The sequence below is a fragment of the Phaeoacremonium minimum genome (assembly GCF_000392275.1).
Source record: "Phaeoacremonium minimum UCRPA7 unplaced genomic scaffold PA7_03_scaffold_132, whole genome shotgun sequence".
NCBI classification, from domain to species: Eukaryota; Fungi; Ascomycota; class Sordariomycetes; order Togniniales; family Togniniaceae; genus Phaeoacremonium; species Phaeoacremonium minimum.
Window position 1 is genome coordinate 153706 of NW_006921039.1, and position 18361 is coordinate 172066.

General features: G+C 51.2%; 4 protein-coding genes across 4 annotated transcripts; 3 read left to right on the forward strand and 1 right to left on the reverse strand.

The window, feature by feature from the left end:
* Window positions 1-1042: 1042 nt before the first annotated feature.
* On the reverse strand, window positions 1043-3466 carry UCRPA7_1797 (putative protein kinase snf1 protein; the record flags this gene model as incomplete). The annotated part of the gene is made up of 5 exons (XM_007914376.1): window positions 1043-1317; window positions 1370-1485; window positions 1546-1591; window positions 2171-3006; window positions 3093-3466. 5 exons carry the CDS (start codon window positions 3464-3466, stop codon window positions 1043-1045), a joined length of 1647 nt encoding a protein of 548 aa, XP_007912567.1.
* Window positions 3467-9464: 5998 nt separating this feature from the next.
* On the forward strand, window positions 9465-9902 carry UCRPA7_1798 (putative peptide alpha-n-acetyltransferase protein; the record flags this gene model as incomplete). Its single annotated transcript, XM_007914377.1, has 2 exons — window positions 9465-9693; window positions 9757-9902. 2 exons carry the CDS (start codon window positions 9465-9467, stop codon window positions 9900-9902), a joined length of 375 nt encoding a protein of 124 aa, XP_007912568.1.
* A 3939-nt stretch (window positions 9903-13841) lies between these two features.
* UCRPA7_1799 (hypothetical protein) lies at window positions 13842-14135 on the forward strand (the record flags this gene model as incomplete). Its single annotated transcript, XM_007914378.1, has 1 exon — window positions 13842-14135. One exon carries the CDS (start codon window positions 13842-13844, stop codon window positions 14133-14135), a length of 294 nt encoding a protein of 97 aa, XP_007912569.1.
* Window positions 14136-15491: 1356 nt separating this feature from the next.
* On the forward strand, window positions 15492-17594 carry UCRPA7_1800 (putative peptide-n4-(n-acetyl-beta-glucosaminyl)asparagine amidase a protein; the record flags this gene model as incomplete). Its single annotated transcript, XM_007914379.1, has 1 exon — window positions 15492-17594. One exon carries the CDS (start codon window positions 15492-15494, stop codon window positions 17592-17594), a length of 2103 nt encoding a protein of 700 aa, XP_007912570.1.
* Window positions 17595-18361: the final 767 nt, after the last annotated feature.

Sequence of the window (18361 nt, forward strand, 5' to 3'; positions counted from 1 at the left end):
TCATAGTTCTTTTAGCTTTTGGTTAACTGTCGAAGATTGCTTGAGATATCATCAATGTGATTTGCCCAACACATGACACGAGCAGAGGTCTGGCAATTGAAACGCATGTCTTGTAGAATATGGCATTTATGTGGAAGAAAAGTTTGTGGAGACTCATGTAAGCATTCATATGTTAATCCGTTCAGCATGGAAAGGAGCTCACCCCTGTTATAGGAAATGGACTGAAGCCTCGTGCCATTCTCACAACTCACCACTGTTGCCATTGACGTCTGACTTGAAAACTGAGAAGTCGACGTAACACGCCTGTAACACAGAATATCATGGTGAGGATGCGGGGTGCTGCTTTGCTTGTAGCACCTGCAGCATTCAGTCTCTTAATAAAACTATGATTCAACTGCCGGCATTGGTGCCATGAGTAGAGCAAACACGACTGCGGACAAACGTATATGCAAGTTTCCTTCAAATTCGCACAATGTTCGTGTTATTGTAGCCTCGCGCATATTGTTAACACGGATGGAGCAACATCGCGGCGGGACCGCGGCGTGGAGCGTGTGGAGAGCTCCTGCAGCGAAGCGCGACCTGCAGAAGCAGACCGGCCTAGTTCAGAACACAACAGACGGATCTCTTCATTCCTGGCTCATGATGTGCTGCGGGGTTTGCTTGAATCGCGATAGCTCATATTTTCATTATGACCTTGTAAGTACCTGATAGCACAACATATCGGCTCTTCTCTGCATATGGAGAGACTGAGAAACGAAGTCTATGAACCGAGCAAGCCGTCCTCACCGGGTATACCACATACACAGAACAAGCACATCAACCTTGAACTCCCATTCATTCCTGTAACACAAGCTGCATCCTGCCCTTTTGTGAACTGCCGAGTTTTGGCGAACCAGTCCGCCGCCAATCTATTGATTTCATGATACCGTCGTTAGTAGGAAACGCCTGTGCCCCCCTTTACAGTCCCTGCAATGTGGAAAATCAGCATTGCAGCATGTTTTACCACCACGCAGTCCGAGATTTTCAAGTGGCTAGGATGCTTTCAATCGGCATCCGCCAGCTGCATGATTAGCCTCGCCGCCATGTCGAGGAAGGGAAAAGGGCTTGTGACATCCTTTTCCTCAAGAACTTGACCACCTGAGGTCTCGTAGCCATCGCATTTGAAATCCACTAGATAAACTCCTTGCTCCATCTCATAGATCTGGATGTCCATGCGCATAGCAACGACCTGGAACACGTCATTCTCGTCCGTCTTGACGTGCAGCTTATCCGGGACAAGTTCATCAGCTGAATGGATTTGGGAACCTTTTCGTAGCTCTAAAAGATCAGAATTAGTAAGTGATAGAGACGTTGAGAGAGGAGACCGTACTGTCAGTTGTCCAGCGAACTTGTATGTGCCATGGGTCCGCTGGCAGTTTGTATTTCGAGAAGGAGTCGAGCCTTTTCTCGCGTTGAAGTGGGGCACCATCATAATCATCGTCGTCGCTGAAGCAGATATTTGTCAGAATATCTTGAACCAAATCTTGTGAGCGGCGGAATACATACTTATTGTCGCCGTCTCCACTTCCATGGTACTTGTCATAGTCTTCATCTGGTATCCATCCACACCCGAGTTTGTTCAACGCCTTGTAAATACAAACAAGGGCCTCCCATGGCGCATTTCGAGAGCGAATTCCAAACTGCCATCTAACCGGCTTGGATTTGCGCGGTGCATGAACGGGTGTGAGACCTTGCGGTCGTTTGCTTGCTTCATCAAGCCTGATTTGACTACGGGAATGTGGCTTAAGCCGACGGATTGTCTCCTCTTGCTCTGCCTGGCTTCTTGGGTGTATTGTGGGTTCTGGAGCATCTGGAGCTGGGGGTGCTTCCTCAAACCCACCCTTTTCACGTTCCATGTAATCCTTGTGGTAGGCTGGGAGACTGCTTGGCAGAACTCCGACCTTTGAAACATAAGGGCGGGGAGATGCTGAGGTACTGGTGGATGTGATGGACCGAGAGGAGCTGCCGAGTGGACTGGCTCCAGTATCTGCTTCTGCGTTCAGAGATTCCATGGTGACTGTAGTATCGCCAGGTTGTGGAGGTGAGGATGGATAGTATGGGTTATCCGGGCCCAGTAGAGCTGGGAAAGGTAAGTCTGACGTTGGATAGATGGTTTTGTTGGTATACTTACGATTTCCTTGCATCATCTTGTTCTCACGAACGATCATGTAAGCATCCTTGATAGCAGATGGTTCCTCGGCTTCGAGAGCTTCCTGAACGTCTCTCCTACCGTAACCCATAGTCTTTGAGATCTTCTCAGTAACCTCATTATGAAGCTTCTCCTGTACCTTTGGCGAAGCGTTCGGTGCAATATCAGACATCTTGATTGACTTATCTGGGTCAATGCCAGTGTTGAAAAAGGGTTCCACTGGCAGTTGAAGGTAATCCGGAAGGTCTGTCAAAAACCACGGGTCTTGTCGAATTTCACTGATCGTTGCTCTCTGAACCGGGTTCACCACGAGCATCTTCTTGATGAGGCCAGCTGCTCCGGGGCTCATCCAAGTGGGCACTACATACGTGCCCCGGGCGATTTTTGCGAATAGACTGGGAATATGTTCATCGTCGAACGGCAGCCGGCCAACCAGCAGTACATAGAGGATAACGCCACAACTCCACACGTCAACTTCTGGCCCTGCGTACAACTTGCCTCCAATAACCTCTGGGGCAGCATAATTGGGACTACCGCAACTTGTCTTGAGAAAGTTGCCGTCTGTCATAATATTGCTCAGGCCGAAGTCGGCGATCTTGACGTTCAGATTTTCGTCCAATAGCAAGTTCTCAGGCTTCAGATCGCGATGTACAATCTTGTGGCGATGGCAGTACTCGACAGCACAAAGCATCTGCTGGAAGAAGCGGCGTGCCTCTGCCTCCTTCATCCTTCCATGTTGCACAATGTAGTCGAACAACTCGCCTCCTGCATATTCGAGGACCATGATGATTTCGGCCGGAGTTTTGATGACGGTGTAGCTGTGATACAACCATGGGTTAGCGAGCGGACATTCGATAGATGACTAGGCATCCGACGAGGTGCACGGGCTTGAGAGCAGACTTACAGCTTGATGATGTGCGGGTGCCGGAGGAGCTGGAGATATTCGATCTCTCGCTCGACCCGGCCGGCCATGTCTCGGCTGATGAGCTTCTTCCGGGCGATGATCTTGAGGGCAACCTGCTGGTTTGTGCTGCGGTGTACGGCGAGCTTCACCTTACCGAATGAGCCCTCGCCGAGGGTCCTGAGGATGTTGTACTGGCCGATGCGCTGTTCGGTTCGCACCTTATCGGGAAGCGGGGCGGGGATCGAGGAGTGCATGGCGGCATCCATGGAGCGGTGGTTGCCAGCATGGGGATTGCTGTTGTGATTGTTGCGGCGGATCTGAGAGGGAGACAAGGAGATGGAGAGCTCCTCATCATCATACGGTCTCGGCGCCATGGTCGCGGCTGTCTGGATTTGCCTGATCCTGTTGGTGGGTGAGAGGCCAGGAAGGAGAACCGGAGGTGGTGGAGTGGAGTGTGGAGGGGAAGAAGGGTCACCTCACTCATCAGTTATTCAGTGCGGGACAAGGATGTGTGCTGGGCTACGTAACCGCTACAGTTGGGTTGGTCGGGCTTGTCAGGCTCTGTTTTGCCGCCAAGCTTACTGGACAATTTAAATTAAACTGCCTGCTCCACTAGAGCACCCTGGTCAGCGATATCTTCAACTTTCAAGGTTGAAGTTGGAAAACTTACTGCCCCATTTACACTTTTCAGTTTCAAACGATGAACCTCGAAAAAAAGACCGTTTAATTAACTCAACTTCAGACCGAGTGGTGCTCAAGGTGAGACGACAGGCACTAAGGCCGTTAGCCGATCCGTAGGGACATGTCGGCTGTCTAAAGTAGATATATCCTGACCAAAGAAGGCGAGAAAGGAGGCATCTAGTCATAAAGAACTAGTCTTGTGACACTTGATAGTTGATATATCACCACCATGACCACAACAGAGAGCCGAGGGGACAAGATGCAAGCGCTCAAACAGATCCGTGCTTCATGTAGTGTTAGGCTCAGCTTTCAAAAACGAGTTGACCTTTCCTGGGTTAGAAGTCACCGTTTCACGCTTCGCACTACTCGAGGTGCTGTCAATCGCTGTGTCATATTTACTTACTTCTCTCCCTTTCTGGGAATGCATATATCATATACTAGGATCGACTCTAAGTGATTTTGGTAATCTGTCTTCTCCTGACCTTGTCACCGAACCTCCATGCAGCTTGACCATCACCGATGAACTCATGCAGTTCAACAGTTCAAACCCAGTGTTTGACGTCCGATCATTCTCCTCACGTAACGCCCTAAAGAATACTGTTATATCAACGGAAATATTTACTCGGATTGACATCATAGCGTATGAGGGACTGTCCATTGTCTACGACTCCCGGTTTTCCTTTCCAGACATCCTGGTGGTCTCGGGATACAAATTACATTCAACATGTCGCCCAGAAGTATGCACTTGTGTGCAATCTGGAGGAAATTGAGAAGCAAAATGCCGAAAATCTACAAACAAAGTGACGACCAAGAATCTCAACCGACAGACATTACGCAGAATCCATCCCCCAGTAACTCAAGTCTATCACCGGAACCACCCCAACTCTTCAGTCAACCAATTATCACTTCAGGATCCATCATAAGACCAGGATTAATCATAAAGCCGGATCTTGTTTCTGGGTCACATTCTGAAAACCTGGAATACACAGATGGGAAAGGTAGCCATAACGTCTCAGAAACTACTAACGGCAACCTATGGGATCTTGCGCTTGAAAGACTCTCTGGTGTTGATCAGATGCGCATCAAAAATTTACGGAGCAGAAGCACATCGTTAAATAAAGAGATTGATGACGTGTTCAAACTGCTAAAGAGCATGCAAGAGGAGTGCGAAGAAAAGTTTCAAAATATCCCGATATCCGGCCGTCACATCATCCCTCGAGACTATTTGGCCAAGATTTTCCACTGGCTCACGCAGCTGAAGAAGGTCGGCGATGTTGTTGCAAACATTGATCCAGTCCACGCGGCCTTACCATGGGCTGTCGTCCGCTTCATTATACAGGTACTGAGAAACCTACCTTCTTGTGAATAAACTAATCATCATAATCGCAGGTGGCCGTCTCAAATAGGGAGCAAATGGCTGCACTCTTGGCCAACCTCGATATCGTGACACACATCATATCTCTATGCAAAATATACGAGTATCTCTATACACCAGATACCACTAGCAACGAGAGTGCGATCCACTTGAACACAACTCTGATCAAGTTATACGCCGCTATCTTGCAATTCGCGGTTGATTCACACACTCTGTTTACGACAACTGTGATTGATCGCTTAATTGATGCCATAATAAGTCCTGATCGAACATCAGATTCCATGAAAGAGATACAAAGGTTGAGCGGCCTTGTGAGCCAGGCTGCTGATGCGTGCGAAAAGTGTCGCAGAGTGCAGACAGACTCTTTTGTTCAGAGTAGGCTGGATTTACTACAAGGACTGCTTATCAATTGCAAAACTCTGCTAGTCAGAACCGATGAACGAGTTGCCTCGATCCTTGAAGATATGGAGGAAGAGAAACGATTAAAAACTCTTGAATGGATCTCACCAGTTCCGTACACAAAGCATCACAACGATGTTGAGGAGCTACGAACAAGCAATACCTGTCAGTGGCTAACTCAGCGTGAGGTATATAAAATCTGGAATTCCAGCAGCGCGTCTGGTTTCTTCTGGCTACAAGGTCTTCGTAAGTAAATCATCTTGATGGTCTTGGAGATTGGGCAGCTCGAAACTCACTAGAACACAGCTGGTGTAGGCAAAACATTCCTCGCTTCAAGAGTAATCGATGAACTGAGTATACCGTTGAGAAGACTCGGAACTACAAATCAGGAAGGATTCGCTTTCTTTTACTGCAAGCATAACGAAGAGAAACGACGAGATCCTCTTTCGGTGTTACGAAGCCTTTTACGACAGCTTTCGAAGCCTTTCTCTTACGATCAAGCTCTGTTTTCAGGGCTGCATCAGCTGCATAATGTCATGAGAAGCAATGGTTCCGACCTCACCTTCACAATATGCAGTGATTGGCTCCTAAAAATGGTAAACACCTATCCAAAAACAACAATTGTACTAGACGCCCTCGATGAATGCGACGAAGGCAATCGCGCTAAATTGATGAATGCCCTGGATAACCTTATCAAACAATCTCAACGACCGTTGAAGATTTTTATTTCTAGTAGGCCGGATGCAGACATTGAACGTTGGCTTCGAGATCTCCCAAGCATTGCGATGAAAGAACGGGACACCCGACATGATATCTCCATCTACATCGACCAAGAAATTATGAAACATCCGAAGTGGAATACGATGGAAAGCACTTTGCAGGAGGAGATTATCTGGACACTTTCATGCAAAAGCCATGGGATGTGAGACAATATCCTTGACAAACTGGGTATGGTGGCTTACCTTTCATCAGGTTCCAATGGACGTATCTGCAAATCAAACAGCTGTTGGAGTGTGACAGCCCTCAAGGGATTCGAGAGCGTCTTGGAAGGCTTCCAAAGGACCTTGAAGATGCTTATGATGAGATATATGAGAGAATACAGCGTTGCTCTCCCAATATTGAAGTACAATACGCAATTCGAGCCTTTCAATGGGTCATGGCATCTGTGCAACCAACTAGAGGGGAATTTTTACTTCCTGCCATTTGCCAAGATCCTGACCAGAATACGATAAATGCATGCGAAGGTGTCACCAATGAGTTGATCTTGAAAGTATGCCGTCATCTGTTAGTTCTTGATTCGCGGCGACAACTTTGGCGATTTTCTCACCGATCTGTGATCGAGTATTTCGAACGCAAACATTGGGGCAAGACAGAACCGAAACGCAATATCGCAAAAGTCTGTCTAATGTCACTTGTCTCAGCAGTCCCTGAACCGATCTCATCACGGCCAGGTCAAGATTTTGTGGAGGTGCGCCGCATGACTGATAATGACGGAAAATACGAGCTTCTACATAAATACAGCCGTGTAGCCTGGGAATATCACATCAACTCCATACCGGATTATCAGAAGGATCCACGCATTATGTCTCTGCTGCTCACCTTCCTCGGACATCCAAACAATGGCAGTCAGGCATTCCGTTATTGGTACAGTAAAAGTTGGGATGTTCACGATGGCAAGAGCAGTTCCAATGAAAGGTCAGCCATCTGTTTCCCTCATACCCAACAAATATCTCCTATTTCATCACCATTATTTGCAGCGTGTACCTACGGATTTGTCCCCGTGTTACGAAAGTGGTGCGAATATCCCACTCTCGATCTACAGCAAAGAAATAGTCTCGGACAGACACTTTTCGATATTGCCGCGCACATGAAGCGGCGTGACATGTGCGAGTTTCTCATCAAGGAAAGTGGTGTGAACTTTCCGTCCGGACCCGAGACAAGCAAGGCACTTGTATATGCCGTTTCGAGTCGGCTATACTGGCTGATAGATTTGATACTTGAAAATGGCGCAGATCCAAATTTCGAACTTGGGTCGGAACTGAGAAGCCCCCTAGTTGCTGCTATTAAAAACACAGCGTCGTCTTATAGACACAGGGTGTCTCAGACAGACTTTGATATAATCACCACACTCTTAAAACACGGCGCAGATCCCGACCTTCGCCCGTACGGACAAGAGAGTGCTTTAGAAATTGCAATTCGCCAAGACAAAGAGTCAAGTACATGGTTTTCAAACCATGTGGTCAAGATCCTTTCATACAGATTCACAGCTACTCCTGGGCCTCCATCTATGGAAACCATAATTTGTGTGTCGAAGAAAGGGAACTGTTTAGATTATGTTGTCTAAAATGCGAAATTGCGACAATACCGCTTCGGATACTAAGAGAATCCTTTGAACTTCCTCTCTTAAGCATACCATCAATAGCGCAACTTTAAGAGCTTTTATCTTCTTCTTATGGAGCAAAAATAGGAAAGGAAAAAAAAAACGTACAACACCGAGGATTCGCTGGTCGTCACCGACCCAACTACTAGTTCAGCCTTCAGTAGCTTGATTAAGGCAGAGCGGACGGGATGCCATATTTTCTACTGAGTATGGTCGTACGTGGAAGACTGAGTCTTTTGGAGAATTATAATACCGTCACAATCACAATAGGTACTGATGGGGTGAACGATCTATCATATTAAGCAAAACGGGGGGGCTCCACGCCGTCCCCTACTATCATCTGCGAATCATATTGATGATCTCTTGTTCATTGTCAAATACAAGGTAGTGCTTAGAAAGTATTTGAACCAATGACATTAGAGATTTTGATAATATTAATTGAATAGCGAAGGCAGTATTGCTCGAGGACTAACGCAAATTTCGTCGTAGCTATGTGATGAAGTTCACCTCGAAAGATGCTCCTCATGTCTCCAGGGTCGAGGCTGTCCAGAGTGTTCGGATTATCAATTTAACCGACCAAATGATGCATCCAATCAAAATGCGCACTTTCGCTAGGTCTAATCAGATACGGTAAGGTTGCATCATAATGTCATAGTGCAGCAAGGGAGCTTTCCCAGAAAATTTACGCTAAATCATGGATTGCTCGGGTGACGATCAAGACATACGACATCGCCTGTCACAGTCCTGAATGCCAATTCTGCGCTTGCGAGCTTCGAAATCGAGCGAACGTCTTTACTTTCGTCAACTTATTGACCAGAGCATTGTACTGCCATCGAGGACTGCCCCGTGAACGACACTGCAGGCTTACCGGAGTTAGCGGGTTGGAAGCTTCCAGCTGTCCGTCTGTGTCCCGAAATAGACCGATTGCGAACAACGCCGCAGCGAGACATCCGAAGATACGACAGCGACACGGTCCAAACCCCAAAAACCCCTATCGTCCTTCTCTTCTATCCCGACATTATCGGCTTTGGAATGTGTACAAGATGTTGAGGGCTTCTCTCGGAGTTTTTCGCGCCGTCGGAGTGCGACAGGCGGCACCGGCAAGGGCCTCGGCAAGGGCCTCGACGTACAGCACAGCAGGACAGCTATGGAAGCGGCAGATATCACAGAAGAGCGGGTCGGAGTCCACCCCGTGGCGCTTGACTACGACAAGTAGGCAAGCATCCCAAACGGCGTGGCAGCGAATTGGAGGCCACAGCCCGTTCTCGAGAGCTGCACCGAGCAAGACAGCGTTCAGGGGACAGAGGCGCAACTTCCGCTCCTCGAAAGCTCGAAACTCAGAGTCCAAGACCCACGAATCGACGGCGGAGCCTTCATCACTTAGTGCGAGGTTGAAGAAACTATCTAGAGAATATGGCTGGTCGGCGGTGGGCATTTATTTTGCCCTGAGCGTGCTGGACTTTCCCTTTTGTTTCCTGCTTGTACGGACTGTGGGCACAGACAGGATTGGTATGGGCAACAACAACTCCCCTTGCATATGCACGAACTCCCGCTGACACTACGGAACACAGCCGCGGCGGAGCATTTTGTCCTCTCAAATGTCAAGAAGGCCATCCCCACCAGCGTCCAGGATAAGTGGCATGAATACCGTGCCGCGCTAAAGCAGGCAGAGTTGGAAAACCTCGGGGATAATGAGGTCAGTAGGGACATGGAGATGGCCGGCTGGGGTGTCAAGGAGGCGGAAGAGGCCAATCAGACAGAAGCTAGTAAGTCTGACAATGATAACCTTTCGAGCTGGCGCGTCGAGTGGACTAACAGACACGGCACAGGTCTTGCTACGCAGCTCGCGCTGGCATACGCCATCCACAAGAGCTTCATCTTCGTACGAGTGCCCCTTACAGCTGCAGTAACCCCTAAAGTAGTCAAAGTTCTCAGGGGCTGGGGATGGCAGATCGGCAAAAGGACCAAGAAATAAGCTTCACGAACATAGCGTTTTTTTCCATACGCCAGGGTTAGTTACTCCATATAGATGCATAGGTGGAATGGCGCAAGGGCTGGTTAGACAAGGGGGGGGCGGCTGTCTAAATTCAGGGTTCTTCACGACTCAAAGTGTAATTAAACAGTGTATAATATGTTGGATCATGGATCACATCATCCCACTTTGAAAACAGCGGAATTATTCCCTGGCCGTCCGCCGACATTCGGGCGAGACGTCCCATGTCAAAATCCCTCAATATAAACTCAAAAGAGGTTTCATGAGAAGTTCAGTCGTTGGCAGACGCTAAGCTAAGCAGGCTTCGGTCTCGGTCTAGAAATAGGGGTAAAGAAACCGTTGAAAGATCGTCACCCATGATCTGCTTCTTAGCGCGGCAGGACTCGACTTGACCGTTGAACTTTAGCAGAAGTTTGACGGGAGATGAGGTCTGAATCAGAGTGCCGGAGAGTCGATAATTTCTTGGGGGCTTGCGTAGCGGCAAGGCGATGGCTTATGATGGCTTGCGATTGCTGACGAGTTCTGGACCATCCCCTGTTGTGCCGCAGACTGACCACAACAACGTCAAAGAGTCCGGAGCAGTAGCTGAAAGAAGTAAGCGAGACGGGCCCGCAAAGATCACGAACCGCCGTGCCTTCGGTCGCAGGTGGCCCCGTCTTTGCAGGGCGTCCAACAAAGGGTTGGAGTTTGGGTTCACCCTGTGACGAGCCGGGTCCAAGCATCCAACGGACTCGAAATAAAGTTCAGGCTAGGGCGAGCCGGCAATGTCGCAACCCTGCGAGCCTGGCTGTCGGACCCGCGACATCACAGCCTAACGCACGCCGGTTCACACAGTCGGCGTTTGGGAGCCACTCATAGATAGTAGAAAGCCCAAAGTTAATGGCCTTGGCGAAGCCTATTGGGAGATCGAGGGCGCCGACAGTTGGGTTCCGGCGTTGCAAGGGCGCGGGCTAGCAGTTGGGACTACGTGGGCTACGTGGGACTATTGCTTCAGCGAGTGCTGATCACAGCTGGGGCCAAGCGAGAAGTTGTCGTCAGCCTCGTTTAAAGTTTTCAACAACCGCGTTTCATTTCCGAACATCACTTTGGCCATCAGGTTTCTGAGTTTCTCCCAGGCGCAGGTTGGTGCACAGCCTGCCTCAGTGACAGCATCCCGTGCTCTGTCTGCGTCGTATTGCCCAGGTCGGACGACACAATGCCCATTTTGGGCATGTGGAGACCGTCATTGGCAGTCCGATGGCAGTACCACTGACTCGTTTGCTCACTCACAGGTCAGAGGTTTTTTTCCTTTGACCCCATCATCCACAGTTCGGAGAGCCATGTGGAAGCCACACCGATCAAACCTTGGGCCGAAACTTTGTTTTATATGGTAGACCTGCCCAGCTTACGTGGGCCAGAGTTTGGGCCCCCCGAAGGAGCAACTCACGCCATATTGAAACCTTAACAGTCAGTAGACCGGCCGACTCTGCCGTCAGGTCGCCGTTTCAGATCCCCGGTGTATCCGTACAGCTGGGTCAATCGAGGCGTCACTGTGTCAGTTGCTTTCTCCATCTGGTGGTCAGCGCCGGTCGAATGACTTGGCCGTGGGATCTTGAAAGTGTATCCAAAGCCAGATGAAAGAAGAGGTGTGTGTGTGTGTGTGTGTGCGTGCGCGAGATGTGATCGACAGAACACGGTACATTCCGACGTGAAAAATCAGAAACAATAAAAAAAATATAAAAAAAATATCGCAGCAGATCTCTCTGAAACTACCCTGCACTACGGTAGCAGCTGCGTCTGTTGTGCATTAGAAGCATTGTCAAAGTTAAGACGGTCGTCTGCAGCCTCGACACTTGTGCTGAAAGGGGCAGTCAAGATTCAGGGGTCATCCTACCGGTGTGCTGGATGAGACTGCATAGCATCCCGCCAGGCGGGGCATTACAAGGGCCTTCCTGGCGGGGGCGGGGTGCGGGCCCACTGTGACTTGCATGACATCTGCGAGGCTGCGATGGGCCCCGCGGACCCGGGCATGTCTGTATGTACTAAGATATGCAGTATGTACAGCACGGTGCTGTAGGCAGACTGCCAGCGACCTGTATGCCACCCTCCCAGTAAGCTGTCAAAAAAGGCCAGATCTAAGCTTTGAGCTATTGCCGGTCACTGCTGTGGGAGGGCATGTCGCGTGCTCCATTTTCGTATAGGATGCAAGGATCTGGGCACACACGGACACGGGTCGGCAGTATGGACCCGATAGAACGATCATCGGCATGGATACGCAGCCTGTCTCACAGCACGGAAGCAAAGATGATTCGCAGCTGCCAGGAGCCAACATGGCTTGACAACAGCTTGCATTCTCCTGCAGGAAGCTCGATCTAAAAGTCAAAGTTTTGAGATGGATCAGGGGGCCTGTGGGGCCATGTGATATTAGAGTACTTCGTGGCAGGCAGGGAGAGGGCGAGGGGAGAAATACCGAGAGACAGACAGAGAGAGGACAGCGAGGTGGCAGTCGCGCCATCAAAGCCACGGCGGCAGGGATCTCAGATGACTCGCCAGAACGCCAGCCGGCCGTCGCCTGGACTCCGAGGACCCGAGATACTGGATAGAACGCTGGTGTGGCTGGAATTACCGGCGGTTCATCCCTTCCAAGCAAGCGGCTAGACGGTACGTACGTGGCTTTGCACCACCACAACCCGGCGACGGCGCTCTCCAGCTGGATGGAAAGTTATCCTCTAGCCGCGCGAGGTGTCCACAAAAGACCACCAAAGACAAACCAAGGCAACTCGCCCGGGCCCAGCACACAATTCTCCGCAACTCCCGCTAAGAGGCCTTTGCGCTGCCAGACGCACATGGCAGAGGATCCCAGAGGAGCCCCGAGGATCCTCCCTGGCGACTTGCTTCAGTCTATCTATCACCCGGTCCCATAGGCTACGAATCGAGTACCCGCTTGGGCTTCTCTTGCTGCTTCTAGCACCGAACCCTCGTCGTGCCCCATCGATCGTTGACCATTCAGGAGTATAATCCGGTACGATCAGTTGCCACAGAGTCATCAACTCACCTGAAATGTCCCCACGATGTGCCATGTGGTCACTGACCGAGTCGTTCATCTATAGGGCAGAAAAAGTATGTAAAGGCATGTCTCGCTGTAGAGTCGTCATAGCAGCTTATTTCCGGGAGATACGCACTGTAAATCCGGGCATGCCAAGATAGAAACACATAGCAAAGGGCAATACAAAACAGCGTTTTGGGGGATGTGTCTGAAAGGAAAGTCAGTGTCTCGAGCCTCCGAACTAAATTGGAAACTTCTCCGGTCGGTTTTGCGTCACGGAATTCCTAAGCCGCGCCGGTCGCGATTCATAGGCGGTAGGGGCTCACGCCATTTACGAGTCGCCGGGCGGCGGCTTCGAGAACCATCAACTTACTAATCCCAGTGTAGAATTAAGCTTCGACTTGTTGATGTGAATAGGCAAGGGGTGGCCCCTTTGCATTCAATAATTCCTATAAGACCGCACGCCCGTGTCTTCCCCCCCTGGTCGGATCAGCCTCCTCTCTTCTGCCCCTATACTGTAACCAGTACTGCGTATTATACCAAGCAGAAACTAAGAAAGACCAGGCCGGTGCCCTAAGCAAGGATCAATTTCGCACTGACAATCAACCTATTCGTTTTGTGTGTGCTTGCAGCTCCTCCTATTCTATTTTTGTTGCAGCTTCTGCAGCCAGCCTGTATAACGAACCCGCTGTAGTGAACAGACCGGCCGCCCGTGTGTGTAGCACCGGACCCCCTTATTGCCATCCTCATATACCTTGATCGGGTCTCCGAAGGCATTTTCCATTCCAACAATGCTTTCTCTTCACCCTCAACCTCACCAGAACGCCCAGTACCTGCACTATCACCACCTGTACTCGAGGCCAACGACAGGCATTACCCTCCCACCTGCAGTCAACATGAGTGTCGGACAGAGCAGCAACAACCTGTCGAACAACGCCGCGGCGGACGCCACCGTCAAGCAGGCTCTCGAGATTGCTCGAGAGAGCCCGGACGGGGCGTCAGACCCGACCATCAGCAGCATTCTCGACGCGGCTCTCAACAAGACCTGGAGCAAGGTGCTCGCCCAGCCGGACACCTATGTCATGTCGCCGGACGAGTTTGCCGTCTTCAACTTCTTCCAGCATCGGTTCGTCGGGAATAAGATGGCCGTCGCCGCACGAAAGCGATACTGGGACAACACAAAGGCTTAAATCTCCGCATTGCCACCGCGGGAGCGGAACGAACCCTACCCTTCCTTAGAGGACCTAAATCACCCTTTCCGCCATCCATCCTCACGCTTATGCATCAAGAGTCGTCCCGCATGTCCATGTGCTTGTAGTCAATGCAAGCCGCCGCGGATCACTGGTGGGAAAAAGACCAGGCGCATCATCACGACATGGAGGCTCAACTCGGATCTGTTTTCTCTATCTGGCAGGAGATATCACAGAAGTTGACGATCTCATGGCTATTCCATCAAGAATGGTGCTTGTTAGTCTAAAGAGGTCTGGACGCGGAAACTGGATTGCCAGGCCCTGCTCTCGACAATAGCAGGCCTACCCATGTCACACTTCCAAGTCCCATGGTCCAGGCTGTCTGAGACCCCCAAGTCTCGACAATTATTGCCGGCTCGGCTCACACGACACAAATAAAACATATCTTATCCGGATCAGCCTTTGCCGATATCATCTGCGTCGGATCCAAACAGAGCTCGGGAATCGTGCTCTTGGTCCTACCCTGTTCTGCCTGCAGGCCAATCCGCGAGGACACTCGGACAATTGCATTGTGCTATTAAGCTCAATCGAGACGAGAAGCAGAAAAAGGCTAGAAGCAATCACAACCCCTCTGTACCTGTATTCTCTTGTGGTGCAGTACAGAACCCCTGGCGGTAAAGCCCAGAGCAGAGGAGGGCAAGCAGGGGCCGCGAGCTCGCCCACTTCGCTTGCCGTGCTTCTCCACTTTACTGACGTTCTCCGATGATGCCCCAAATCCTACCTTCCACAATCGAGCTTCCCGTCTTGTCCTCGCTCTGCTGGATGGAGCAACATTTTAGGACAATCATCCAGATTGTTTATCTTGGAAGTGCATTACCATTGGCGCACCCTTTAGAGGAGCTCTAGGGGGGTTTGTTCGCCGGGCTTCTGCTTCAATCACTTGTATATAGTCCGCCAAGGCGTCCTCGTCGATCTTTCTCTGGTCGCTCTTCTCATCGGTCGCTTCGTTGTCGTCGCATCTCAATTGGCTTTGGAGAATAATTCTGCCACGAGAAGCTTGGCGGGGCCTCACAAGCTTTCACCCCTCGTTCCACGATCTCGCGATAGTCAGGAGCTGCTGTGACCGGATCTCCTTTGGAGGCATTTCAGATCATGGCAGCACCGGATTTGGAGAAGACATTGCCTGCCTTCAAGGCCGAAGACAAACAGGATCCTGTCAATGAGAGGCACAGTCGGCGGCGATCTCATGTCGCGCTCTACCTCTTCATTGCAATTCTAGGACTGCTTGTCTTCGCCACTCGCACCCTCTGCCAGCAATGGCAATCAGTGCCTGTGGCTGCGCCTGTTCAGTACGGTATGCTTCGCGAAGGAGCGGGTTTAGTCGTTCCAGATGACAATTACCAGCCCGATGGCCTAACACCCGAAGCTACTGAGGATGGCACACTGTCACTGAAGCGACAAGCCTCGACCGCGTCCACACCGGCACCTTCTGCGACCGTCCTGGAATGCTTCCAGGTCGCGCAGCCGGTTCTGACGCCTCATGGCGCCTCGTACCAGTCCACCAACAGTGATGGCTCGACGGTCGTGGTAGACGCACCCGACTCAGAGGCGAGGAAGGGCTCTTGCACCGTTTTGCTAATGGAGCATGTGTTTGCATGGAGTTATGGCATGCCCTTTATTGGTAAGGTCTTGTCAGCCTTGAACATGTCTATAGAAGATCCCCTAATCGGGACGTCAATATTAGGAAATTATACCCCGCCAAGTTGCGAGTTCAATAGAGTTGTCATGAATTTCACCGTTGTCTCCCAAGGCCGACAGTTTGACCGCTTAGCTCTGATGTATATGGGTGATACCGAGGTCTGGCGGACGTCAACGGCCGAGCCCACGCAGCCGCCTGGCATCCGCTGGGTCTACATGAAAGATATGACCGAGTATCTCTACTTCTGGAAGCAGCCCCAGAAGATCATCTTTGACTTGGGTAACCTGATTGACGACAAGTACACTGGCTCTTTCAACACCACTCTCACGGCGACCTTCTTCAAGGCTGATGTTGACACTGGTGCGGCTCCTCCAAGTGACCTAATCATTCCAATCTCTGCTCGGAAAGGTTCCGCCGACGCCGTGAGCCAGTTCACCTTGCCCCAGGACAATGCTACAAACACAATCAGCTTTCCTCAGAACGCGAATAGAGCTGTCTTCTCCGTCTCAGCGAATGGACAAGCAAGCGAAGAATTCTGGTGGAGTAATGTCCTCCAGAGCGATGTCTACGCCTTCAACTCCACGGCTGGGGCTTTCCCGGGCTACAGCCCCTTCCGCGAGGTGCAGGTGTTTATAGATGGACAACTGGCGGGCGTCCAATGGCCATTCCCGGTTATCTTCACCGGTGGTGTCGTCCCCTCACTTCATAGGCCGATTGTGGGCATCGATGCTTTTGACCTCCGAGAACACGAAATTGACATCACTGCGTGGCTGCCTTACCTGTCTGACGGCGCGGAGCATACCTTCTCCATCAATGTTGTAGGATTGGATGATGATGGCTCGACTGGTGCTGCCATCACTAGCCCTGTTGGAAGTAGCTGGTATGTGACCGGGAAGATTTTCGTTTGGCTCGATGACGAAGACTCCGTAACAACGGGAGACGTGCCAACGATCCAAGCCTCAGCCCCGGCCATCACCGTATCGCAATCGGCGACCCAGAACTCAACGGGTGCTAATGAGACTCTTACGTATGATACAGCTGTTCAGCGCACATTCTCGGTCAGCGCCAAGGTGGTGTCCCAAAAGTCATCCGAGGTAGTCTCATGGTCTCAAACACTCTCATATTCAAACAAGGGCTACGTCTCGGCCTTTGGCTACGACCAGATCAACGACTTCCTCATCAGCGGCAGCGACGTGCTCTCCGGGCCCGTCACCTACAAGACGAACTACAAGTATCCGCTCTGGTGCAACTCGTCCTACTCGCAGACCGAGCAGGGCAACCTGACGATCCACGCGCGCCTCATCCAGGGCCTGGACCTACAAGTGCAGGGCGCCGCCGTCTTCCCCACGGGCCTCGAGGCCTTCGCCGCCGGCGTGCGGCGGACGGCCGGCCGCAAGTTCAAGGGCGGCTCGCTGCTGAGCACGAGCCGCGACGGCACCGCGGCCTTCTTCCAGACGGGCGACGGCAAGAACAGCTCCGGCTACGGGACGACGAACCAGGTGTTCCACTTCGGGGGCGTCAGCGGCGCGGGCGCACTCGGCAGCGCCCTGGACGTGGAGCTCTACTTCCGCAACGTGACGGCGGTCAATGGCACGGTCGTCTACGACGACGAGAAGGTCGCCGATGTCCACACGGCTGGATACCATGGGAAGACGGGCCCGGCGATGGGCAACTTCAGGGGCTTGTATGCGCAGGCGCCTGTTGATGGACAGGGCCCGAGGGCGTTCATGGGCAGACAGGACGCAATAGGGGACCAGTAATGTTTACAGCAAGTAGGCACTTTCAATCATAGTCGTTAGTATAGTAAATTATAGACATCAATCGAGACATGATTATCGACGGGCCCAGCGGATACGTGCTGAAGATGAGTATCCAACAACAGCTCCGCGGTACGATTCGTCTTGTGAGTCTAGCCTTTCCGATTCGAAGGGATAGGCCGGTCGGAGCTGAGGCTCGGCTGAAGTACGGCTGCAGCGGATATCAAGGTTTACTGCTTGCTTTAGTGCGAGTCCACGGTCACTGCAGGGAGAGGCAACCAGCAAAACTCAAAGCCGTCATGAAACTCTGGACCGTAGTCGTAGTGACGAATCAGACCATCGCTGAATCAAGCAGTTAGTTTGAGGATGCTTCTGAGAAGACAATGGAGTACCGGTAGGTAGGTACTGAGCCAACAATATTGTTGGGAGCACCGCGTCAGCGTCGAGTAGTTACCCAAACAAGGCGAGGCTGTGCAACGACTCTTCACTTGTCGCGATTGGCCTGTAGGAGAGCGCTGTTACAAGATGAGACGAGGTTGCTGAGGCAGCCCGCTGTTCAGTTGAATCCTCGAAGCATTGAGCAATCGGAAGCCTCGGACACAAGCTGGAGAGGTGCGCGGTGTAGCATGTAGCCTGTAGCATGGGCACCACGGCGACACGCGGCTCTAGAACTCGAGGCCGAGAGACTGGTCTTGATATACCGGCGCAGTCTCGACGGCCCAGCGACCTGATGGCGGTGCATGCTTGATAGGCCGCGAGGCGTCGGCGAT